Below are 27,022 nucleotides of genomic sequence, written 5' to 3'. Positions count from 1 at the left end.
GGGCAGGGCGCGGGCAGGGCGCGGGCAGAGTGCGGGCAGGGCCCGGCAGGCGGGCAGCCCAGACGGTGCCGGGCGGGGAAGGACGCCTGCCGGGGGGTCGCCTTGTCGAGGATCCCTGTAGCGACTCTGCTTCGGCAAGAAGTACGCCGTTACTGCAGATCGGAAGTTTTACGGCCGCGCACTCCCTTCCATTGTTTAATTACATAATTAACTTAATGAAAGGCTGGATCCGGGTCCCACTAGTTCAATGCCCCAGCCTTAAAAATACCCAAAGCAGGTCGGCTCACAACACCGAAAAGGTTCTGGCTTCACCAAATGCCGGCAGTATTGGCTGCGCAGCGTGCCATAGCTTTCTGACGGTGGCATTTGCGCGGGGAGGTGGGGATCCCCTTTACCAGAAGTAATTTTGTCTAGGTTGAGGAAACGCCACAATTTACAAGTGTGATATTCTGAATTTGCAACTCACGTTGCTGAAATAAGCACAAAACTGCCACAGAAAATTTGTTATTGGTGGTTTTGGGGTGGGGGTATCTTGTCGTTTGGGTTTTTTTTTGTTTTGTTGTTTTGTTTAGATGGAGTTTGTCTTTTTTAATGCCTGTGGAGGAAGCAGAAGTATCCGCCGATATTCCCATCAAATAGAGATACCTCCGAAAGAACGACGACTGCCTTCTTTCCACCACATAAACGTCTGCAACATGCCATTAATTTCTGGGCGATCTCCTGCAACACCCTACTTACTCCTACCTATGCACGTTCGTAGCGATATGTGCAGGCTCTGAAGTCTAGCTCAATTAATTTGATTTTTTCTAAAAATATGTTACAAACATTTCAATTAAAATAATATTTATACAGCGTTCATACACACCAGTGACACCAATTTCGTATTTACTTGCTGATATTTCGTGCACTCCGGCCACCACATTATTTCTATTCACGTTTTATTTAATTTATAGAGCCTGTACCTTCGAGACTCTATTAAAAAAAACAACCAACAAACCCAACCCAAACCCAACCAAAACAAGCAAAAAAGAATCTCAGGGAAAAAAAAAAAAAAAAAGGAAAACATGATAAATCCTTGGTTGGAGCTGGGAAGCCCATGATGTCTGTGTGGAACATGACGTACGTGGGATGTATGCAAGAGGCACACACACGAGCTCACAGATCCGTACACCTAATGCCAAACCAAACACTTCTTCCACATACACAAACACGCCGTGACCCACACGTACTTTAATTCCTACCAGCTTTGTCTGTTTTTCTTTTAACTGTTAATATGTAGCAGTGTCTTTGATAAAGCTGAAATCAGCTGCGAGGCGTTGACATTTTACAGTTAGGCGCCGTGCCATATTTAGCGTGGGGATTAAAACAAAGCCGGGGCCGGTCTTTGGCGGCCGGGGAACCCCGGCATCCCGGTGCCCGGGCGCCGCAAGCCCCGTCCCGTCTCCTCCCAGGGCAAGAGAACCTGCAGCCGATTTCCCGACCGGTCTGCGCTTTCCACCAGAAAAATGACTCGAGCCCCACCGCTCGCAGCCTTCTCGTGCGCCACCCGTGAAAAATTCGTTAGCGAGAAGGTCCTTTATTACAACAAGGGGACCGTAAACGCGGGAGAACTTCTCTGCCGCACCCGCCAGGTCCAACCGCGCCTGTGTCAAGACATCGCTCTGCTTCTGTCACGGAAAGGGGAACCTCTCCGCCAGCCCCGACGCCCCCTCCCCGGCCGCCTGCTCTGGGAGAAGGGCCGGGAAGGGCGGCCCGGCCCTGCCCGGCGCTGCGCCCTGCCGCGCCCTGCCCTGCCCTGCCCTGCCCGCCGGCGGTGCCCCCGGCCGGGCGATGCCCTAGCGCGGTACCGGTACCGGTGCCGGTGCCGGCGCCGGCCCCGCCCCAGCGCGACCCGCGCTTCCCGCGCAACTTACCGCCGGGCAGGTGGGAAATAACTGGCCATTCCTATTGTGGCGGCGACCCAGGTGCCGAGCACGCCTGCGAGGGAGAGCGGAAGGGCCGCCGGCGCCGCGCTGTCCGTCATCTCCCCCGGCCATTAGGAGGGCGGCTGGGCGGCGGGGCCGCCCCCGGGGGCGGGCTCGGGGGAGCGATGGGCTGCGGCGCCCTGCCCAGCCCGGCCCTGCCCACGTTGCCCTGAGGTTGAAATGCAGAAGTCAAGGCTCTCTCGCCGGGAAGCAGATTTCCTCGTAGCCTTTTTTCCCTCGCGCCCCTGCTGCCTCCTCGGCGGAGACCAGAGAGCCCCGGGGGCTGGTGCGGCCGGGAGCGCGGGAGGCTGGGAGCCCGTCTCCGGGCGCGGGTCTCCGCTCGGGATTTAGGGCAGCCCCAGCGGTGTCCTGCTCGGAGGAATGGGTAAGTGGCCGGGAGCTGCAGGAGGGCTCGAGGGCTGTCAAGAGCGGGGGAGCGCCCGTGCGCCGGCATGTGCCGCCGCCGCAGCGGCTCCCTTATTGACTTTGCTCGTGTTCCTACAAGTCGTAAGAACACGCTGAGGGCCAGGAGCAGGGAAGACAGAAAGCCAGCGGCTGCTCGGCTTATTAGGAAGGTTATCAGGCGAGCGGGAGGCAGGATGGCAGCCGAGTGGATGGCTGGAGCCCGCGGCTCGCTGGATATTATTCCTGACACCCATCTTAGCAGTTAACATTTAGCACGTTTGGTTTACAGCCTGGTGTAATTGTGCTGTTAAGCGAGAGGCGCTAACAGCACCAGAAACGGTCTTTAAAAAGTTAGTCGCGACTCAGAAGCACCGCGTTGCCCTTGCCTCTCCCAAGATGTAAAAGAATTTCCTCAACTACTTTTCCTTCCTCCCCCTCCCCCACGTCTTCGAAAATGCTTTTCTTCTCTTTTTCTTTTCTTCGTGGTCTTTTTTTCCTGTGGCAATAAAGCTGACTTGTCTGTTGGGGCGATCTCGTTTTTCATCCCGGGAATGTGCTTTTTTGGAATATGCTTGATGCCCAATCCGGAGAGCTCCGACATTTGTTGCCGCGGATTTTCTTTCTTTCTTCCCTCTCTTCTTTTTTTTTTTTTTCCCCTCGTTTTTTTTTTTTCTTCCCTATTTGTCTCTCCCCCCCGCCCCCCTCTCAATTTCGGGGGCATCCCGCTATTATAAAGAAGCGTGCGTGGAGTGACCTGGGGGTCCCCGAGCTGTGACATCTGCCTTGTCATGAGGAGCAGTTCGGACGCCCCCTTCTGAGCCATTCGCCGTGTCCGACGGGTGTGTTTGTGCGTTTGCTTGCAGAACCTGCCTTCGGGGAAGTGAACCAGCTCGGGGGGGTGTTTGTCAACGGGAGACCCCTGCCCAATGCCATCAGGCTGCGGATTGTGGAACTGGCGCAACTGGGCATCAGACCGTGTGACATCAGCCGGCAGCTCCGCGTTTCCCACGGCTGTGTCAGCAAAATCCTGGCTCGCTACAACGAGACCGGCTCCATCCTACCGGGGGCTATCGGAGGCAGCAAGCCTCGGGTCACCACCCCCACGGTGGTAAAACATATCCGGACCTACAAACAAAGGGATCCGGGCATCTTCGCCTGGGAGATCCGGGATCGCCTGCTGGCCGACGGCGTGTGCGACAAGTACAACGTGCCGTCGGTCAGCTCCATCAGCCGCATCCTCCGGAACAAAATCGGGAACCTGTCTCAGCAGAGCCACTACGAGTCCTACAAGCAGCACCAGCCGCCCCCACAGCCTGCTCTGCCCTACAACCACATCTACTCCTACCCCAGCCCCATCGCTGCTGCAGGAGCTAAGGTGCCCACCCCTCCCGGGGTGCCCGCGATCCCCAGCACCATGGCCATGCCCAGGACGTGGCCGTCCTCCCACTCGGTGACGGACATCCTGGGGATCCGCTCCATCACAGACCAAGGTGAGGAGGGGGGACCCGGGGCCGCAGCGGCAGCCGGGCAGGGCCGGAGCGTTTCGGTCCCCTGCTCCCGGGCTCCTTCCTCTCCGAGGGTCGGAAGGAGGTTTCGTGCTTTGCCTCGGGAAGCCTCTCGCGTTTTTCCCCAGCCCGAGCTGGGCGCTGAGCTTACCGGAGGATGTGCCTCGGGACGCGGGAGGATCGGAGGTCCCGGGGTGGGCTGCGGGCGGACCAGCAAGCGGTCCACACGGGCCGTCACCGCTGCCGCGGTGGCCCGAGGAGTGGCGACCTTGGCCGGAGGGAACGGCCCCGGGTGCGGCGGCCCCCGGGCGCGCTCAGCCCCGGCCCCGCCGCCGTCCCGCTCCCGGCCGCGGCTCGCTGCCGCCCTCCGGTCGCAGGCGCCGCCTTGGCGTTACCGAGAAGTCCGTTCTCTCTCGTTCTCGCAATCAGGCCAGATTTGCTCCGGCAGGAAGTTCAAATGTCACCTAATTGCTTTCGTTCTGATGCGGTGTTTTCCTCCGAAGCGGTGGTCCAGGCAAAGCAAACCCCCAAGATTTGCTTCTTTTACCCCTTCCACCTTCTTTCTGTTTCTCCGCCTGGAAACTGCGTCGCGACTCCCAGCCGCTCGCTACGCTTTGCCGCAAAGAAAGGGACATTTTTTCCATTTCGGTCTCTGCCAGTGAACTAACAGTGAAAGTGCTTAAAACAACAGTCTAAAATATCCTTCGCCTACAGCGATCTCTGTGTCCCACTCTTCCCTCCCAATTAGCGGAGGGGGGGTGCGTGTGTGCGATTTCTGTTTTCATTGCGTTTTTAACGGCAACAATCTGGTTCCAGCAGCACTTCAAATGCGAACTGATCCTTTAGGCGTTGCAGAATCATTTTCTTTTTCTTTTCTCAAAAAGGTGGTATTTTTTTTAAGCAATACACACACGCACACATGTATGTTTCATTTCCATTCATACGTACAAAAATACCTAAGTTTTGTCCTTCTTCGCCCTCTGCTTCACGCTGTAAACTTTATCCTCAGACCACACTGGCACAAACAAATGTGTTTCTGAGTCGACTTTAACAAATACACGCCTGGCAATCTCTGCTCTGTGCTGGGGAGAGGTACTGTTGGCAATGAACATTAAAAAGAATGAGAACATTACAATCACATGAGAAATGGAGGGTTTGTTTTTTTTTTTTTCGAGTTCCTCTTTTTATTAACACCACATTGGCAGGCAGGCAGGCCCCTGACGGTACTGCCGGGTGCCTCGGTATCTGCCCCGTCTCCCTCAGACCTCGGAGCTGCACACATCTTTCTGCAGCGTAAAATCTCCCCCCTTCCCCTTCCCAGCAGAGAGCTGGGACTGCTGAGCGGCCGATGCCGCAGATGGGGGCTGCTCGCCCTTGATTTATAGTATAAACTGACCTTGCTGACACGGAAAGGAAGCCCCTATTCATGGGAAAGTGTGAGATCAGCAGAAAAGGGCGCTCACCGAGAGAGCTCAATTTCTTAAGACAACTTCAGATTTGTGCCTTCCCCCAGCCTCGGCGAGGGCCCGAGCGAGGTGGTGGTGCGGGGAAGCCCGCTCCGACGGCGGCTCCGGCGGGCCCGCAGCCCCGCAGGCTCCGATGCGGCGGGGCTCGGGGGAGCCGCCCCCCCCCCCCCCCCCCCAGGCTCCCCGGCGGGGCCCGGGGAATGTGCTCGCCTGCAAAACAGCCCGGTATTCCCGTGCCGCGGCTGATGCGCGTGTAAATAACAGGACTTTTACCCCCCCCCCCTTTTTTTTAAATTTCTTTTTGTGTTTTAGTTGTTTTGTTTTCTTGCTTTTTTTTCATCCCAAACTTGCTTGGAGCCTGCTTCATCTGCAGCCGTGTCAGGGTTGCTTCTAATGGGGGGTATCGTTTGCCCTCGGGCTCGCACACACACACACACACGACGCCGTTGCCACAAATGCCCCTTAGGAGATCCCGGGGGACAAGTGCCGCGGGGCAGCTCCGTCCCGCCGGTGCAGGGACGCGGGGACGAGCGACCCGGCCAGCTCCGGGCTCGGCTGGCGATCGCTGCCATCAGCCGCACGGAGCGAGCCGGCTCCCTTCTCCCCCCGGCTCCCCCTCTCCTGGGGCTTCTCCCCCCGGCTCCCCCTCTCCTGGGGCTCCCAGGAGGCTCGGCGAGGTGTAGCGGGGCGAGCGACGGGCTTTCCCTTAGCTCTGCCCCGCAGAGCGAGTCCCGTGGGGAGGGGGAGCCGTCTCCGGCCCGGAGCAAAGCGCTCCGCATCCCGGCCCCTGCCTCTAACCCCCCCTTCCCGCCGTGTTTCCCAGCAGTGAGCGACACCTCGCCTTACCCCAGCCCCAAGGTGGAGGAATGGAGCAGCCTGGGCCGAAACAGCTTCCCCCCCGCGGCCCAGCACGCCGTGAACGGGCTGGAGAAGAGCTCCCTGGAGCAGGAGGCCAAGTACAGCCAGGTAAAGAGAGACGGGGGGGAGGGTGGGGACGCACAGGGCCCCTGAGCCCGGCCGCGGGCTTGCGGCCCTCGCCCGGGGCTGCCGCTCTCGCCTCGGAGCCGCTGCCGGCCTTCCCTCGGTTCTGGTTTGCAAACGGAGTCCGCCGAGACGGGCGACGTCGGGAAAGAGCCTGGCTCCCTCCTCCGCTCCTCTCTCCGCTCCCTCCCTCGGCACAGCCGCCGCAGCCCCCCCCCCCCCGGCAGCCCCCAGCCCGCCTTTCTCCCGGCCGTCCCGGGCTGCCGGCGCTGCCCCCGCCGCCGCGGCACAGCCCGCCCAGCAGACGCTCGAGCATCGCCGCGCACCAGCCCCCGCCGGCCGCCCGGCGACCGGAGCCCGCCGCGCCGCCCGCCGGGGCTCGGCCCCGAGCCCCCGCCTCGGCCGGGCCGGGCCGCCCCGGGGCGTGTGAGCGGGCACGTCCCGCCGCCGCCGCCGCCCTCAAAGCCGCGTTGTACCCTGTCCGCAGCGTGCTCTGTAGGCAGGGGAATAATTTGAAAATGAGGTGTAATTGCTTCCTACATTAAGCATTTTTAAACGCTTAAGTAGACGGCGAATTTCCTACGTTTTAATTACAGCACAATATAACTGTTACTTAATAAATCTCTGTCTAAATCTTTGTACTTGCTAATCAAATCCCATGCCAGGAGAAAAGCTATAAAAGGCTCAACTGTTACTCGTTGGGAAAGCACAGGTTTTGAAAACGGTTTTCCGGGCGATGGAAACATTTCTAAACCTATCTATCAGAGGTTTCTCAGATACACTGACTTCCCGGCCACTCATTTGTTACGCTTATAATGGAGTCGAGGAAAAACTGCGGTCTCCCTTTAGCGTGTTCCCATTCAAAGACAGAGGTTTTGGACGTATTTTTCGAGTTCTGTGTCTGGTTTTGGATTCCATGTCGAGGAGACTTTCATAGCTCGTAGTTGGTGCTGAGAGTAGCTGAATCGGACCCTTTCAGATTCAAGATGTGGAGCGCAAACTGCGGGAACGCTTGCAAAGAGGTGAATGAGGCAGAGTGGGAAGTACTGTAGGCCCCAAAAGTGAACACCCGCTTTATTACATATATTGCCTTACATACAATATGCTGCCCTTAATGCTGTCCTATTTGTTTTGTATTACATTTTGCTATTATGCCATTATTATTCTGTTCATTTCACATCACAAATAACGTGCACTGTAGCATAGCCATGACTGCATGGTTAAAGATGGAGTTAGATTTAGAGTTAATATTCATCCTTCCACAGTTTTCTTTAAAAACGAAACAAAGTGTTAGCAGTTTTACTAAAAATGATGGAAATGGCTTGTCATTATTCTGTTAAGAACAGCTGTACTGCGGCTGCGTTGTCTTAGGTTCCAGGCTGGGCTTTCTGCACAAGATTCTGCTGAAATATTCACAGGATCTGGCTCGTAGGCTATAAACCATTGCCTCTGTTGGAATCCCATTTACCTCAACAGACGTGCTGAGGAACAATGTTATGTAAATCGGGTTATTTTCAGTGCTGGTGTTGGAAACTAATTTTTATCTTTTTTTACTCTTTCAGTATTTATGCTTTCATCTTCATAATATATCACTGTTCTACTGTCAATACCAGTCTTACTTTAAAGTTTTGTTCAACCTGAAACGTCACCTGATAAATGTAATTTAATCATACTTGCTATTTAAAAATGGAGCAAATTGCTATTAATAAAATGGAATTCATTTATCAAAATACATTGTCCAGAGAGTTTAAAAGGGCAGAAAAGCTAAAGAGTATTTATCCAAAAGGTCATTTTCAGAACGCTGTTCACTAAAAAAAAGACACAGAGGAGATTCCACCCCTCACCCCCCCCCCCCCCCCCCCTTAATAATACGGGTAAATAGAATTTCACTTTGGAGAGTTCTAAAGTATAGACCAGTCTATTCATGTAGTGTTCAGACTTGCTTAGCAGCGAATTCATTCACATGTACATTAGTTGCTTGGTCTGTCACAGATTTACTACCTTGCTAATTTAGAATGTATTCAAAAAAATTAATGTCAAATAAGGATGTGAAAATGTGATTTTTTGCAGTATTTGCAACATTATTTTGCCAAAACATTTGTTCCAGCCAGGTGCAAAGTGAAGTTTATGAACTGAATTCTTGCTGCACGTAGCACTGACTTACTAGCTGTCCGTTCGCTGAAGCGCAGCGAGTCTGGGGTGACAGGCTGTGACAGCAAAGTCTCACCAAAAGCCTCTGACCTCCTTGGATCTTTTCATAGTCTCTTGCAACGTGTACTGCTTTGGGTGTAAACAGATGAGCGGGGGACAGGAGAGAACATTGGTTCATTTGTGCAAATCTAGCAAAGGCGTATCTGGAACGGTGGAAAAATAGGGAAGCCACAGTCGTAATTTATATGTCAGAAGGACTACAGTGAAATAGGCTCTGTCTTTGGATTTCAGGGTAAATGCTATTTTCCTCATCTCCTTTGGGCAAAGCTCATTACAAAAGCTGGGTCTTAAGAAGGCAGACAGCAGATTTCCCCCAGAGAAGAGAAGCGACTGTTCTGTAATATTTCAGTTTTACGTCTGTATTACCGAAGTCAGAGGCGCCTACAAGAGGAGTAGAGCAGCAGGGAATCAAGCGTGCGTGCTTTACTTAGGCTTTCCAATTACACAACAGGAGCAGAGGGAATGTGCTCTGAAGCACATTAACAAAGGATTTTGTGTGAGTGATAGGGAATTCTGCTGTTTCCAACAAATATCAGCTATATATTTTAAGCACCAGCAATGCATTTTAAGCATCAGCAGCATTCAAGGTTCACCTGTCTACAGCTTGCAAATAGCTCCATAGCTACTAGTCGAGTGAAGGGCTTGTTCCCCAGCCTTAGTCATGGAAGATATTATTTTACTTCTCAAGAAATCCCCTGGAAACTCCCTCTGCATTAAGGGAAGAATTGAGCCCAAAGAACAAGGTCTTTCTGTACTTATAAAGTGTATTTATTTGAGCCCACCTTTTATATGATATACATTTTTTTAACACATGGGATCCTGGAGGCTTTTTTCAGGCGAAACTTTTATTGACCTCCCAGACTTGGCAGCTGGCAGCTGAGGCTGATCCCTTCGATGGGTTCGAATGCCTGCATTTCAGCCCTTGCTCCACACATCAGTGGGAATTCGGCCTAGGAAAGGATTCCACAAAAGAGGCAGGAAGACTTCACATTTTTGCCTCAGCAATATACAGTCACACTTATTTAACATGAAACTGAACCTCTGGATGTAGAACATTTTTCACTTTAGGTATTCCGAAGTTCCTGGTGTCTCTGGGGCCTTTGTTTGCAATGTTGTTCAGTATTTGGGTTTGCGGAGTTGAAAGCTCTGCTTGGCAGACTCTGATTCTGTACCAAACATTCCCCAGGAAATCACAGAGATGTCTTGTTAAGTTTCTGTTCATTTTTAATTACCTGGTGTCCCAAGTTGTCATTTATACATAAGCAATTGCATTATATTTTCCCGGTGCATCGTACTCACAAATTTGTCATACAGCTTTGCAAACAGAGCGACTGTGAATCAGAGAAACTGAAAAGAAAAATAGATTTTTCTGAGAGCTTGACAGTTTTGGGTCATACACATTGCATACAGAGCTCAGTTATATTGCGTATTTATATGGAGAGGCACATTCGATGTAGTGTTGGGGGGTGGCTTCTACAGATAATTCTATTAATACAAAGGATGAATATTCTGAGTATTTTGTGCATTATGCAGCTTATACTGACAGATGCATTAAGAAAAAAAAAAGCTGAAATCACTGAAATACAAACCCATTTGTACCCTACATTTGAAATGACAACATTTAATAAATATGTCTCATATTTAAAATGCAGTTTTCAGACATCTGATGCTTGTGACTTTCTGGACTAACGTCACGGATGTGGAATCTGAAAAAACCGTGGTCTCTTTTTACACATGTATGAAAATGCAGAAGATCTGATGTACGTCTGTATGATTTGTTGAGAGACAAATAACTTTGGAAATTTTTTTTTTTCAGAATTATTTGCTGTGTGCATTGCAGGAAGCAGATGTACACATTGCCAAAGGGAGCTGATGATACTCATTAAGGGAAAAAGCTTGTTAACTGCGGATGTCTAAGAGCAAGTGCTTATTGCAAGCTTGCTCCTGGAAAGGGTACACTATTTGGAGGCCTGATCCCAAACCTACCGCAGTTGCTGAAAACACTCCTCCTAATTCAGAGGGACCCGTAAACATGGTTTGAGTGAAGTCTTCCTCTGACATATTGGGCAGACCCCAAAGTAGCAACCGCTTCACCTCTGTCTCAGCTGAACTTCATCAGCTGTTAGTGGCTTGAGTTTTTTGCTTTGCGGGGATAGCACTCCCTGTCCTTTGGTTGCATTCTGATGAGCTCCATGTGCTGTAAGCACATAAAAGGAAGGCTCCATTTTAGGGCAAGTGATTACAAATAATTGCGGGTGCAATTCTGGATGATTATTTGCACAGAAAAAGTAGGCAATGTAAATATTTAGTTCCTGATCTTTGATTGTAGATGAACAATGAACAATGAATGCAGTGGCCAAAGCATCTGTAATTGTTTTTATCTGCAGTGCTTAGAACCCACAACATACCGTAGCTTCTTGGGGAATAAGATGAAAATGTAACCTTAAATGTTATGGCCAATGACACGACCGTCCTTCACAGGTTATTTATTGAAAACTTTAATTAGCAGATTACTTATTTGGCATCTTGTATTCTAACTCAGGATTTAGGCAGTTGGATTCCTGCTATGGGTCTGTGCAAAATCCATCAATGATAAAGGTCCGGAGCTCCCACTCCTCACTCATACCCAGGGGGGGAAGGTGTTGAGGAGAGGTGCTTATTTGCTTTCTTGCCATAGTACCTAGTAGAATTGTTAGCAGAGTTCCTGTCTGATGCAGGGGTTCAGACCTTGGCTTGGAGACTGGTTCTGTGGCACTCATTAGGATCTCCAGACCAGTGCCTGTTATTAAAATACTGTCACTAAGATGGCTTGCTCGAGGTCTAGGCATCCATGTCATTGCATGTTGTGGGTGAGGGGCATGAGCTGATCCCACTACATGCACCCGATTCCTTCCCAGGTGATCTGGATGGCACCCCATTCGAACCCCATTTGTGAGACCTGCCTCTTACTGGCCACCTGCTTCCACGGCCAAAACACAGTGCCCTGCCCACCAACCCACATGGCTTCAGGGCACTCCACCCGGATGAAACTAATAAAGAAAGTCAGAGAGGTGAGTGAATGGTATGATGACGCTCAAACTGCACTCTCAGCACCCTCTGCTCAAAGGGCCCCAACCCCCCAGGAGCTCCGCCGCGACAAACACGACCAGGGACTGAAAAGCAAGAGTGGTGGGAGATACCTGTCCCCGCCAAGGAGCAGAGTGCCAGGGGCAGGGGGATTAGATAGGACTTGATCTGTTCCGTCTTCTGGTGCTTGCAGTAGAGTGGGAAGTAGAGCAAGACTGCATGGTGTGTTTGAATTTGTCTGTTGTGGCAATTTATCAGCTCTTAGGAATTGCCTACGTACCTAGTCATAATGACCGTGGGCATTCAGTAATCAATGGGCTGTGATTTCACCCTCATTAATTTACCAGCTTCCTAGTAGTTGCCTCTGCAGCATCAGAGATTTGTTAGACAAAGGGGACCGCTGTTTTGGCTCTCCCTGAAGAGGACAAAGTGGGGACTTCACCAGTTTGACCCCATATTTGCCTGGCGTCTAGCCATCAAGAATCCCTTTGATGTCACTGTGTCTGTAAGTCTCCTTCTTCCAACCTCAGTTTAATTTAAATGACACCATATTGAAATTACAATATATTGTTAAATATATTATATTAAGAAGGCATTTTTCATAGAACCTTTTACTAATACATTATAGTTTTAACCATTAGCACAGAAAGAACAAATATTAATTCCTGTTTGCTTGTTTAATGTCCGTGTGTGCCCTGCCTGACTCCGGATTTTGCCAAAATACCAAGGAGGAATTACTGTGCAAATCTGTTCTAAAACTATGGGAATCTGTTGTTGGTTCCTACTCAAGGGAGTTTGCTTATATGGCATGATTTTTTTCTGAGCTTTCCTTTTGTCCTCTTAAGCACAGTATATCTGTCTAAGGGAGACTCAAGTTGTATCTGTCATCAAAATCAAGCTTTGTGCTCACAGCAAATAGAATTTGTTTCCACTCCACTTTGAGGTAGTCTGCTTGTGAGGTTTGATAAATAATAGAATATATCGCAAGATCCAGCACCTTCACTGGGAAGGCAGTGACTTCCATTTATATCATCCTTCCTAAACTGGAGTATGAATGGAAAGCAACCATTCAGTGAATGTACAGACCTTGCACAATAATCTACGTTTGAGAGACATCTTAGGTGGACATATTAGTGCGTGCTTGGTGTGCCGTATGTGGTAGGTCTCACTTCACTGTGAAAACTATCTAAAGCCATCCCTCTTCTGAAGCAGCATTGGAAACCCTTGCTCCCCACTTTTCCTCAGAGTGCGCTTAGGTTTTACAACCACCTCTGTCCTCCTTGTCTCCATCGTGCCTTTTTCTCCTACCTCTCTTTTCCTCTGTTGTTTTTGTAGTGGATTCCTCAGTCTCTGAGAAAGAGGTTTTTTTTTTGTTGTTTCTGCTGTAGTTTGTTTTGGAAAAGACATAAAATGCCCCTGGCTCCTTTAGGAAAGGAGCAGTGATGGTGTGTAAATTCAAGTTACTATTACTATTTCCAAAACTGGGTTTTTATTTCCCTGAAGAGGCTGAGATTTAAAGTTTGATAAGAAAATATAATTAAGAGTGATCTTGATGCATGTCGCAACTATAGTTAAAACACTCGATATTATCTCAGTTCTGTGTTATTCAGTGCAGCTGGGGATACCTACAAGTAAAGGAAACAACTTTAAGTTAATAAAAAAGCACATTAAACACGGGGAATGGGATCTGCTCATTATTAAGGGAATGAACAGTATTTTAGAAGGAAGCAGTGTGATTTTCTTATGCAGTACATTATAATGCATTGAATTTAGTAACAGGAGAAATAACTGTAAAGAAAATGGCATCTTTGTAAGAGACACGGTATAGGATTGGGTAACTAATTACGTTTGGAATCTTAAAGCACTCAAGCATGCAAATAACTCTGTTTTAATTGTGACTTCAACTAGAATACCAGTATTGCTTCGTACAACTTAAGGTGAAAGAGAACTACTGTAATTCCCCATTCTTGAAAGGTCTCTTTGCATTTTTCAAAGGTCAGTCTTCTGGGAATCAGCCCAGCTTAGCTGGGCAACAGACTGACTGTAAACCCCTTGCCCGTGTCTTGTTTTAAAAGCTCCTCAGATCCAAGGTATTACTGCTGTCCAGTCTTGAAAATAAAGGCATATGTTTCAAAGTAATATCCTACCTACAAATGTTTCCCCTTCTGTTCAACATTTTTTGGATGTCAGAATTACTTAATGACAACGTCCTCATTTTTCGGAGTCTGTTTTATTCTCTTCTGCTTGCAGTGAAGTTAATAGAAAATCAGAGGGGGAGCATGTTCAGTGAAGTAAGTTCATTCACCTAAGAATACGGATATATAGTCTAATATGAAAAGATTTTTGCAAGAATTTTTTCCAATATTATAAAAAGACAGCAAACCCTGATTTGCAGGGTCAACTCTATGTTGTTCACACACAGCTTAGCAATTCTATTACATTTTTCTTAAAAAGATTTTTAATAAAAAGTGTTATCATAAACTGGAGAAATTTACTTAGTGCTCACTTTGGTAATCATTCTTCTTTAGGTAACTCTGACTTACCTGCGTAGGCGTGTTAATTTTAGTGGGACACTGATCCGAATGAGTGTTTGTAGGATCATGTCATTTTTCCCATTGATGCTGTAGCACTGAATAGCTGCTTCAGAATTTAGCTCTAATTTAGTTAACTACAGTTTCTACCAAAATATTATTTAAGGTTATTAATTTTAAAACCTTAAAAGAAACATAGGTACATTACTTACATCTTTAGGTAATGCCATTTTCCTAAATGAGATTTCCATTACAGGCCTGTTGCTGATGTTTTACTTGGAAAATTTGTTTACTCTTCCCTTGGGATCCCATATGTTGGTTTGATTTATAAATCATATTTAACCTCCAATTAAAAAGGAAGATTTACCATGTTTGCTTCCTTTATGTTTGCAGTTTGTGTTTGATTGCTCCTGGTCTTGTTGCCATAACCTTTTCTAATGATTATGTGCACGTCACTAAGAGCATGAGATATCCTCTGGGTTTTTAAGGTAATTTGCTCTTCCGATTGAAGGACTAGATATTCAGCTCAGCTCCCTGCTGTGCTTTTCCCTTGCTGTGGAAAAAAATGACTTCTCCAGTAGCTACATTGTGACTGTGTTTTCAGGACATTCAGAAAAGACGCAGCATGTCCAGAAGTTGTTTTAAGATTTTCCTTTTGAAAAATGAGCAGCGAGAGGGTGTCTGTCTGAGGAGCTATGGTAGCATCCCTGCAGCTAAAGCTACTGCCAGCACTCCACTTTGCTGGGGAGCTGCTGCTCTCAGTAAGACGGTTGTGATACCGCTGCAGATTTGTTTCATTTGCTCTCGGGGAAAGGCTTCGGGATGGAGGATCAAGGCAACGCGCTGAGCTTGCTGATCCAAGGACAGGAAGGATTTGTTCCATCCAAGTCACTGTTAGAATTGAGAAATACAAGTGAAACAGCAACCTTATTCACCAGAGGTGTGTTCCCCAAGTCTTGACAGAGGCTGAACTTCTGCTGATTCCAGCAGGGGAGTTTGGGCTGAGTCACTGTCCAAGCTCATTAGGGCTGGTGAATTAGGTAACTCGAGCTTGAAGCCTGTGTTGTTTCTCCAGAAACACTTTTTTTTCCATAGACATTTAGAATACTTCTACAAAACATACACTCTTAGTCTATGCAAGAAATTATCTATTTAATAAAACACTGTAACAATTACATTACAATGGGCAAGTGATTCAAATCATTGGTAATAATAACTTTAAAATAAGAAGAATCATTTACATTCTTTTGGACACTTACTTTGGAGTTAGACTATAAAACTGAGGTGGCATCCACCTGTGGCATCAAATCTGCTGGCGTTTGTATTCTTGTAAACCTGAAATGAGATCATTTGCATTATTGCTATTAATGCTAACTAACATAAATGCAGGTCTGTGGTTTTGAATGCTGTGACTCTGGGTCATTTTCTGAAACATTTAGAAGCCACATGGGAAGGGGTCACAGGAGGTGATCTAATTTTGATATTGAGAGAACACATATCTAGCAAGCAAAAGGCAGAGAAGGAAAAGTAGAGAAGGGGATGAAACAAAACAATATCAATTAATCTGAAAGTGGAATCCAGCTTGTGTGTTTCTCTGTTATTAACATAACCAAGGTAGAAAAAAACCAAGTCAGATAGTTTGACGTGGATTGATTGGGAAGTTTGTCCTTACAGCCTGTGCCCTGTCTCTCCTTACCATGCAGGAGGGAGGAGGCTGAAGCTGTATGACACATTATACCAGCATAACCTTCATAACAGAAATCAAGGTGTGTGTGGTAGTGGTTGCCTCTGGTTTGGAGAGGAACTGTTCTGACTTTTAGGAGTCCAGACAGCTGATGGAAATTACTTGTTCCAAAGACAATCCCACATAAGCTTGGTTCTGGACTTGCTTTTCATCCCCCCCCCCCCCCCCCCAGTGTCCCAAATCCCAAACAGACTGAAAACAACAGTGACAGCAAAAGTCGTCTCTAGCTAGCATTGTACCTAAAGTGTCTAAAAATTCCCTCCGTTAAAACTACTGAACCAACCCCTTCACTGGTGAAAATACATGAGTCCATTTGTATCAGCAGCATCATTTTATATGACCTAAAGCAAGACTTTATGTCCACCTTGGTTTTGAATTCTGGCCTGGATATTCCTTTCACTGGCACTGGTGCATATCAGCAGTAACTTGGCAGAAAGGCACCAGACCCAACTTGTGATCCTGGCCCAACCACTGTTGTTTTGCAGGTATCTTTGCAAGAACATGTTTAACTGAATTTGCGAATAGGTGGGAGGTCATGTGTTCTAGGCTTTGAACACAGCTCTAAAATTTGGAAATACTTATTCCATCAGTTTTCTCAAAACATTGGTAGAAGCAGCAATTCAGAGCAAATGTTTCTCTGGTCTTTGTAGAAGCTGGACAGTAAGTGCTTTCAAACAGGAACCGTTATCACTTGCACAGCAGAGGTTCTTGTTCAGTTAGAATTACATGTTTGTTTGTTTGCTTTAAAAAATTAGATTTCCCTTGAAAAGCAATGGTTTAAATTAAGAAAAAAAATATTTATAAAACTTAAAAACCCAGTTCAAGAAGCTCTGCACTTAAAACAAGTTCTAAGGGGTTTAAAAATCCATAAACGCCATGGGGTTCTCGCACTCCTAATTATGAATGTTTAGATTTTGGTGTTCATTTCCTCTGATTGAAACACTGCAGGATGAATTATTCATCCAGTATATACAGGGTCATGGAACTTAATCCCCTCCATTTATTTTAAGTGAATGTCATGTTTGTAAAAAGTGCCAGACTGACAGACAAGATTCAACCCTTCTGATAACCTACACTTTGTATCTAAAGCTGTTTAGAAGTAAAAACTCTTGCGGTTAAAATTATTGGGTCAAGTGCTTCACTGATGAAAGTCAGAGATGAAAATCAGGGGTTTTTTTTCAATAGCATAGTTTTAAATCACACAAGGTGAGTTTTTTTTCCATCCCTTCCGCTTTAAATTCGGGCCAGAGGAGGCCTCTGGCTGCTTTGCAGGTACAGCTCAAACCTCCCCTGAAGCAGAACGGCGCTCCGTGCCGGGCCAGTCCTTACCCATCCCAGTGCCGCCTGCTTGGCTGAAGGCACCTAGTGGCATCCACATCATCATGGTTTTGAGCAGTGAAGCTTTGTAGCTCTGGAACAAAAATAAGAATGATTCATTAATTCGGCAAGGCAGCGACAACAGCTGTCCAGCATTGGTGGTCTCTGACAGGTCGCAACTGGTGATCCCTACACAACTGCCTCCACCTCCTGCCCTCAGTAGTTAGGGCAAGATCTTTCTTGCATTCAAAATAGGCACTGTAAAAACAACAGTTATCGGAGCTGTAATTCAAGTAAAGAGAGGGTGGGTAAAAGGGTTGTTCTGTTATAAATTAGGATAGGTATGCTTTTAAATTAAGCTTTTACAAAAACTAGTGAATCTTAAAGTCCCATCTGTTTTATCAATAACAACCCAAGTAGCACCTCCAGTGTAATTCAGTGACAAATTAGGGCTTCTCCAACAATTATAGTTCAGAGACTTTCATTTTACTTTGTGCCATAAGACCATACTAAGGAAAGCCACACAATGATAAACAGAAGTAGGGGAAACATACATATGATTGTATTAAATATTTATCAACAATGTCTGCATTAATGTGAGCTGTTCAGGAGCTCAGATTTGCCCCAAATCATGCAAAAAGTGATTAGTTTCTGGCTCCTGAGAAACCCCTGGCAGCCTGGTCTGTAGGAGCTGCGGGAGGCCAGGACATTGGCTCGAGCATCGGTGGCACAACAAAGAGGTGGCTTGTTGGCACATTGCCTGGCACAGATCTAGCCCGTGCCCGTTAGCACACGGCCAGACACTGCCCCAGCACAGGGTCGGGCAGGGCATGGCCCAGGGACCCTGCCTGACGGGCTGTGTGGATGAGGACATGCTGTTTCTAGCAGAAGAGAGGTGAACTGTGCAGCTGGGAATTCCATGGCGCTGCTGATCCTCGGGGCCAAAGAATTGGCCCTGGTCTGTTTTATTTACATGTGCAGACACAGTCATCCCCTCCAAGGAATTTTTTGCCTGGACACAGCATTGGACATAGCAGGAAGTAATTTCTTGAGGACCAAAAGTTGCCTTTCTCTACCCGTGCACTTGTGGCCTGTGATGGTGGGGTGAGGAGAGGTGCTTGGCAAAGTGATTGCATCAAGCAGTATTTCACCTTGGCATAATGCAGCACTATGCACAACTTTGAAGGATGCATTAACAGTCTTATTCGTCCTCAGATGAGAGGCTGTTAGAGCATCTGCCTTTTCTAAAGACCTCTGAGAGGAAGTGCCAGCAGTTGGAGAGCATCCTACAGCATGGCAGTCTGTACAGCATATGGAAAACATTTTTTCTGTGGTAAAGGAGGGCTCTGGCTCTTCCCAGAGCCACACGTGGTAGAGGGGAGCAGTGACAACACAGGAGGCTGGAGGGACATGCGCCTCCTCTGCAACCTGGGAGGAAACCTTTCAGAAGCACAGCCAAGGGTTCATGGGACATGACCGCTTATAGCCAGGAATCCTACTTAAAATGGGGCTTCCAGGCATAGCCTTGAGCCAGCTGCTTGGTACCAGCCTGCTTGGGAGTGGGCAAGCCTGGAGGAGCAGGGTGGCCTCACAGAGTCCAAAAAACCTCTTCTTAGCTTCAGAGGCTGGAGGTTTCTGCTCAATGGCTATGAGACTCTTCAGGGACTTGCCCCAGGTCTTTTCTCCTTCCAGCACCCCTTCAGGGTTTCTGTACTTCTCTGTGCAGCGTACCTTCGGGTTGTGCCTCTTGATGTCCCAGTGTTACAGCCTGGCTCAAATGGCTCTACTGCCTCTGTGCAAAGCTTTTTGTTGCTGTTTGTTAGAAAAAAACAGAGGTGCTCGTTCTTGTTTCGCATTCTTCTGAAAGGCACTTTACATGTTGGAAGAGGCAGGGAGCTTGGAGAACAGCAGCTTTTTAGGGCCTGTCACACTTTTTACTTTCTAGTAAATTCAGTGAAATAATTTTCCATGTGATTTAAGAAGTGTACTAATTTACAGTGCAATTATTTGAGGGTTTGTATTAATTAGTATTGTTGCAAACACTGATACTTAGAGCTGAGGCTAAAGTGTAATTCTGAGACACAGTAGGGGACGTGTAATTGGAGTTGAAGGTCAGGTCACATATTTGGATTTTTAAAAGAATAAGGCAAGTTCAGCTTCAACACAGTGTTTATGGATTTGGAATGACAATTATGTTGCTGCTGCAGCTGTATGTTTTGTACTAATTAATATACCTATTGGAGGCTTGTGACTGGGATCCTGTCAGTGTCTCCTGCTGTTTTAGATTGCTGTACACATTTATATTGACTCCAGCAGGATTACTGCTTGGTTTCCCAAGTGGCAATGAGAGGATAGTCCAGCCAGTGGAACTGTGAGTTAAATGGGTAGGCAACTCACGAGCCTGAAACCAGGCCAGTGCCATTTATGGAGGTAAATACTGGAAATTTAGGCAGGTGCAATCCAGGCAGGAATTGAACAAGGGAAATGTTAACATCATGTGAAGTTTTAGCAGAAGCAAAAGTCTGTTTCTTTTCTTAACTCTGCACTATCCAGGTTAGGTCCGGTTCTACCAGGTGATTAAAAATGGCAGATGCTGAATCGATACCTGTTCCTTCATATTCAGATAGGAAACGTTTCTGGGAAAAAATACCACCCCAAATCCTAAAATATAAACACTACACAAATTGAAACTTAAGCAAGATAAATGATCTTGGTTTGTACCTGTTCTGCTGAAGAAGCATTTACAGGGTGTGAAATAAGCCACCAAACACTTTTTATTTAAATAAGGAGTCATTCATTGTGAAATACTATCGGGGCAGACTGAAGGACTCTCCCTTCTCTATTTAAATAGAAACCTTCTCCCCAGTCTATGGAAGGACCTAGGAAAATAGCTCACAGGAAAGGACCCAGCCCGCAATTGTTTTGTGCACAGAAGCCTTATTGAAACCAGGAGAAGCTGTGAGCAAAGAACATTTGCAAGGTTATATCCCCAAGTACCTAGAAAACAGATTTTTAAAAGACATCATCAATAATAATACTACTATTACTATAGTTCTGACTCATGCTCTGAGCAAACAGTTATGAAAGAGTTCAAGATGTCCCCACCTCCCCCAGCTGCTCGTTACCTCTCCGCTCCAGGGAACGTTGCTTCGGGATCCACACCTGCACCTGCCCGCTGCAGCGCAGGGCTGAGCCCACCCTCCTTCGGGGCTGGGGTGGGTGAGGCGCTGGGATGGGACCATCGCTCCTGCCGCTGGTATGGCCGTGGCCACTGCACACCCAGCTTAAACGGCCACAGCACTACCCGCCAGAGCCTGGCCACAGTGGCCAACACCCCATGCGAAAATGGGGAAGGCTGGGTAAATATTACAGCCCACCTACTCCAACCCGTAGGACTCATTGCCAAGAGGATGAAGGTGCTCAGTGAGAGAGATGGGACAAACTCACCACAAATACTGCCCGCAGTAGCTCTCAAATGCAACGATTAGATGCAACCATGTGCTTAAGGAGTCCATGAACATCAGCCTGGGGGAAGGCAGGCAGGCATACGGGGGGACTTGGCGGTTCCTGCCCTGCTCTCAGTGTGTGTTCCCTAAACATCTGCTGCTGCTCCCTGTCTGGGACAGGCTGCTGGGAGAGGTGTGCAGGGCTGATGTGAGGTAGCTGGTCTTACAAGCAAGGCACAAGGAGGCCACTGCGCCCCTGAAATCCAGGGAAGTGGTTATGGGCGGCTCCCTGGGTGTCCCCACTGGCCCTGGCCCTCGTACAAAGCCCCAGCAGCATCCGAGGGCAGCTTCTTTTACAGCAGATCCGCTGTGTCTTACTCTCTTAGAAACGTTTTTCCCTTTCCTTTCAGGCACCCAACGGCCTCCCAGCCGTCAGCAGTTTCGTGTCAGCACCAGCCATGCCTCCCTACGCCACACCGGCCCAAGTGTCACCTTACATGACGTACAGCGCTGCCCCGTCCGGCTACATGGCGGGCCACGGCTGGCAGCACGCTGGAGGCACCCCGCTGTCCCCTCACGGCTGCGACATCCCCGCCTCGCTGGCGTTCAAGGGCATGCAGACGGCCAGGGAGGGCAGCCACTCCGTCACGGCCTCTGCTCTCTGATGCAGGAGCCGGTCCAGGCCCACCACGAGCCCGCTGGCTGGTCGCCCCCTGAGCCTGGCTCAAGACTGCTCTCTTTGTGCCAGCGATAACCTGGCATTTCTCCTCGTGACTTGCCTCCTGCCAGGCTTTTGGGATTGAAAGAGCTGAAGACAACATCAGGAACTGAGGGAAGCGTGGTGTTGCGCTCTTTAAGTAAAGACCTTGTGTCCCTCAAAGGGCTCGTGGAGCCTTGTCCCACTCTCTCCTGGTCAAACCACATGTATTTATTCTTAATCATCACAGACTTTCTAAATGTGCAATTGTTGTTAAGATTTGTGTAAAAATCAATAAAGAAAAATCACCACAGAAAATTCTGCTATGCCTCGAATCAGCAAAGGCGGTTAAAGGGGAGGCGTTTGCCGATTGCCTAGAGAACAACCCTTTCATCGACGAGGTTATACAATCCACCACTATTAAGAGATCACTTTTTGGTTGTTTTGTTGGGTTTTGGTAAGCAAATACAGAACCAAGGCAATAGACGGCTCTCAGATTCTTCTGGCATGTCACCATTGCCAGGCCGTAGTAATACCTTTGTGTTTTTAGCCATTTGTAAATATAGGCTTTTGACAGCATTTGTTTTCACCTTCCAGTACATTTATTTCTACTTTTTTTTTTTTTTTTGAAGTTAAAAAGGTGACTTTCTAGCTATTTTATGTGTCTTTGCATGGTGGGGTGATAGCTTCAGGTGATGACGTTTAGGTAAGGTTTTTTTTCATCATGTTTTTGTGCCTACAGTGGAGGCTTCAACATCTCATGAAATACAGTTATCTCTTTAGCAGAAGATTCAAAGGCAGAAATCCAGCCAAGTAACTCTCCCCAGCTATACCCAGCCTCCCAGATTCATGAAACACCACATTCTTGTTAAGGGTACAAACAGAAACGGGTGGAAAATATCTGAACAAAACTGAAAACTGTAGCGGAAAATGCTGTTAGTGTGCAACCTGTGCAGAGATGCTTACAAAGCCTTGTCAGTCAACAACCCACTGAGAAACAGAATTGTACCGTCATTGTCGGCTCACTTGTGTCCGGCAGTTTCGGCCCCAAGATGATGTAATTTTTTTAAGAGGAAGTTGTCTTTAATATTTCTGCTTTAATGAATGTAAAATATGGCTCTTGGTAAAGTTTACATTGTTGTTCTGAAGCATTTTTTTCCCTTATAGGTATACTGGTGGTGGTGCTACAAACACAGATATTATTTAATATTAACAAATTCCCTTTCTACATTTCTGTATCCAGTGGCAAGTACTCTGTGCCAGTTATTTTTGCTTTAAACTTTAATCCCAAGAGAGCTAACGTTCTGATCTTTGAAAATTTACCTGTTTTCCTTGGGCAACAATAAAGTTCTGACTGTTATTCCAGAATGCTTTCCACATGCTGTAGGTATGTTCAGAATATGAACGTGGAAAAAAAAATTAAGCCTGGTGTGACATTTCATATACTTCATAGAATATTAATATATTGTGTATTTTTATAAATGTTGTGCAATAACTTAAATTACACTAGAGAGAGTTAAAGCAGAGGAGAAAACTTCATTCTTCAAATATTGCTCTATCTGCATACCATATTAAACATTCATTCAGTGGGAAGGTAAAATACAGTCACCTCTTAAAATACAGTCTTCCCTTTGTCGATATCCAGCTTTCATCACTGAGACAGCTGTGGGTAAATTTTCATAATAATCTAAGTAACCAGTACATATATTATGCACAATATATCCACTGAAATACAGATGGACTCAATTGGCTGCTGCCACCTTTGCTTTTTGCATGAAAAAATAGTTAACGGAACTGTATTTCTATAAAGAACACAGGTATTGTATTATGGCCCTAAGGAAAGAAAGATCTGATCTCGGATGTGATCCCATATTCTTCAGCCTCAAAGGCATTCAGCAGCTGCTTAGCTTTAATGAGATGCTGAAACCCTTGTTATTCAGTAGAACACTTTTTAAAGAATGTTTCTTTGAAACCACTAAAGATAACGTGCACACAAGTGCATTTCCACTCTGCCATGCTGTTAGTGACGTGATGGATGTTACTCTGCCTTTATGCAGTTGTAGCTGAAATAAGGTGAGCCTTAACACCATGAAAAAGAAATTGGTTTAATTCTAGACAAGCTCTTCACTAAAAATAAAATGGAGGAAAGAAACAAGAAGAAAAAGATCATGAGTCAATAAATGACTAAGTTGGCAACAGGATTTTAGCTTTCAGCCTAGTTGTTTTACTGGATTACAGAGTCATTGAGTAAGTCTACCTATTGTTACCCATACAGCATAAAGAAGGTACATCAAAGGAAAAAAAAAAGTCAAACCCCAAAAGAAGAGAAACCTTCTGTAGCACAACTTTTTGAGCTCCAAGGATTCACAAGCCTGTAACAAAGTGCACCTATGTTAAAAGTTTTCAAAATTTTCCCAAGCCACAAGAGGTCATTTCTGGAATAAAAGTAATCTTTTCTGGCATTCCCATGAGGCATTAGTGTGTTTTGGGAGATACTTAGAGAGACAGATCTTTAGCTTGTATCAGTTGTTTGCATTATCTTGTCTTCAGCTAAATTGGGATAATTTATAAAGCAAGGACAAGACATGATGTTAATTATTCCTCACATGGGCCTACACCCTCATGAACCATTTTTGTTTTGTGTTTGTTTAGGTACAGCTCTTCGCGTATCTGCCTGCTGTATAGAATACCTTACCCCCAAGTGGAAAGTCAGTGGGGCTCTGCGCAGAAAGTGTTGCTCAGACTGAGCAAAGGTACCTGACCTTGGCTCTTGGTGAACTGCCTGTGATGGATTTCTTTGGTGTGACATTTCATAACAATTTTTTTTTTTAAATGTAAACCTATGATGCAGAATACTCCTTTGCCCAAGGAATTTTTTCCCTGCTTATGCTCATGGGTAAACTGAAAAAGACAACATTAGCTTATTAGCCACACAACTTTAAGCAACTTTACAATAAACAAAGGAGGAAATGGGATTTGTTTGTTTGTTTGTTTTTTTTTTAAATAATAAACAACTGTCAACTGCTGCTGTCAGGTACAGGGGTATAAATCTGGAGTGAACCCACTGAGGTGAATGGATTAATTTGGGAAATAAGCAGTATATGTGAGTGTAGAATTTACATTTTTCATCTGAAAAGCCTACCCTCCATGCCCAGAGTGTCAAATGTTTTCAAAGAAATCAGTGAAGCCTAACACTCCCTTCTATGACAGCCCCACTATGTTTGCATGGTCCCAGTACAGAAGGCCTCCAGTGTAGAACTGCATCAGACCCCATATTACACCAGGAGTGATGGGGGATTGGGCTGGCACATTCATGGGTTTGTTTTCTAAAACAATGCTGTGTTTTCTGCTTTCTAGTGGTTCTCTTCTTATCAAAGATCAGGCTGAGCTATTAACCGGAAAAATCATGTTGGAAAGGATGTAAAACCGAAGGCTATATATGTATATACAGTATGTTTAAAGCTTTTTATTTTTATATTTTCAATGCTCTAAATTAATAAAAGACTAATTATAAAGCATTTTGGTTTTAATTTTCAAAATTATCTTAGTAGTGTCTTCTCTTTGGCTAAGTACCGATAACAAAATGCAACAAGGAACACTTGCCTTAAAGTTATAAACTGTAACAGAGCTAATTTTATTGATTTTAGCTATGAAGTAGCATAGGTATGAGAATTTGCTGTTGTCAGATTTAGACAATAGAGAGGTTTATTGAGCATGTCAGTACAAGCATCCTTGAAAGCGCTAAGAATGCATTTCTATTTTTAGCTTTTTGTTGCTTTTCTAATGCATTAAAACCACTCGTGAGACGAGACTTCACATGTGAACTGTCATTTTCAAGTAACAGTCTGGAAAGGTATTTCTTTAGGATTGCTGGGAAAAAGGTTTGTACCTCCTTAAGAGGAAGAACATTTAAAGTTAACAGTAAAGTGAACGTAGGATGGGGTGATAGACACTTTCAGCAATTGCAAGATGTGCATTCCTTTGACAACAAACCAAGTTTACATGATGGAACATTTTTATAACAGAATAATGTGTAATTTTAAGTTATTTAAAGAGTTCTTGAAACTGTAGAGTGGCACAACTGCATGACCTGAAACTGTCTTCACTCAGCACAGCAGAAATTATCGCATTTCACAGAGCTAGTTAGAATGGCTAGTAAAGACAGGAGTACATCACTGAAGTACTATTTATATTTACAGTGACTGGGAAATGCAACAATTTTAGCTTTAGAGCAACATTTTTTATCTATAGAAAGGTGCATTTCTTTGAGGTGCATGGGTAGCTAATTATGACTGCATATGTGCTATCAGTCTAGAACATTGTTTCTCCATCTCATGGTGGTAATGAAAGGGTAAAAGGGCAATTAAGGTGCATTGAACATTTTTATCACAGGACAGCTCTTTAAGCAATAATGTATGAAGGCAGATAAAAAATTCACAGCAAAATCTCATATGCCTAAAAGTAAATTTTTTTGTTAATTTATTTACTCATTTCTTCTATGAATCCCACAGTTGTTTCGCACTTTTATGTACTTGATTCAGACTAATTATTTTCAGTATCTTCTGTGACCTGAGTGAGATTTATATGACATATATGGCTAAGAATGAGTAGAACATTTAACAGCATCTGTGTTTTTAAGGCTGTGGCTAGTCATGCTGTCCTTTTTCTATCCTAACTCTCAACAACTTCAGAAGCTCTTCTATCAATATTGAAATCGTACTGGACTGAATTGAAACTGGACCCAAGATTGACACAAGAGTTTGCAGAGTATGGGTCATGTTCTTAACCTGGAGTCAATGGAGCTGTCAGTTTACACTAGCTTAGTATCTGGCCCCACAGGATTATTCCATTTTTTTCTTCAAAATCCCCTGAAAATTATTATCTTGTCATTTCAGCTGAAATTTTTTAAAAAGTGTATTGACTACATAGTATAATTCAGTGTCCAGAATTGTCAGTTTGTCCTTGAAAAACTAACTTGTTCCTATGTCTTCTTTATATTTTCTCTTGATTCAGTAAAATAGTTACAAATATCAACTGTGCTATTTACTTATGCACTTACAGAAAAGCATGGGCTTAAATGTTTTCTTGGATCAGGACCCGAAGACCAAATTTGTTTCGAACTGTATTAACATCAGTGTAATCTGTGGGCGTTAACACCGTAAAGGGTGAGAATCACTTTTACTTTATTAAAGTATATTTTAGAATGCATATAATTTTAAAGAGTACATTTTTCAGAAGTGCTACTTGTGATCAACTCTGTCCTGAAGCCATGCATAAATGTATTCGTAAACCAAAAGCATCACTGCACCACCTGGAAGAAAAGATATTATTTTACTACATATAAAATTCAGTATTTTCAAGATTTTGTAGAGCATTTATAGTGTGTATTCTAAACCAGGATATGGCAAAGCCTTATTTGCAAAATGGATAATTCCACTAATTCCCTACTTCATTAAAAATTCACCAATTCTTAAACCATACCAATTTTACTTATTGTTAGACCATAAAGTTGATGTGAAAAGCTTGTATATTAAATCAAAATCACCCTCAGTGTGATTTTTCCTAACATTTTTTCAAGATTAATATTTTTCTTTGTTCTTTTACAAGTGACGCTTTTAATCTGAATATGTGTATATTTGTGTGTTTGTTTAGAGTTAGATTTGGCCATGAAAGAGCAACTTGAGTGGTG

At 45.7% G+C, this 27,022-nt stretch overlaps 2 protein-coding genes across 2 annotated transcripts in view; one reads left to right on the top strand and one right to left on the bottom strand.

Moving 5' to 3' along the window:
- The first annotated feature begins 1,505 nt into the window (after positions 1–1,505).
- PAX9 (paired box 9) lies at positions 1,506–21,301 on the top strand. Its single transcript, XM_075031010.1, has 5 exons — positions 1,506–1,923; positions 3,233–3,859; positions 6,164–6,306; positions 11,430–11,582; positions 21,047–21,301. Exons 1-5 carry the CDS (start codon positions 1,506–1,508, stop codon positions 21,299–21,301), a joined length of 1,596 nt encoding a protein of 531 aa, XP_074887111.1.
- A 2,259-nt stretch (positions 21,302–23,560) lies between these two features.
- Positions 23,561–27,022, bottom strand: part of SLC25A21 (solute carrier family 25 member 21) — a 265,037-nt gene continuing 261,575 nt past the window's right edge. The window contains exon 10 of the mRNA XM_075030254.1: positions 23,561–26,644. Coding sequence (XP_074886355.1) covers positions 26,574–26,644 — 71 coding nt within the window. The 3' untranslated portion in view covers positions 23,561–26,573. The remainder of the gene's footprint in view (positions 26,645–27,022) is intronic.

The sequence above is a fragment of the Buteo buteo genome, chromosome 6, assembly GCF_964188355.1.
Source record: "Buteo buteo chromosome 6, bButBut1.hap1.1, whole genome shotgun sequence".
Taxonomy (NCBI): domain Eukaryota; kingdom Metazoa; phylum Chordata; class Aves; order Accipitriformes; family Accipitridae; genus Buteo; species Buteo buteo.
Note: the sequence above shows the minus strand (reverse complement) of the source record. Positions and strands in the feature narration are given on the sequence as shown.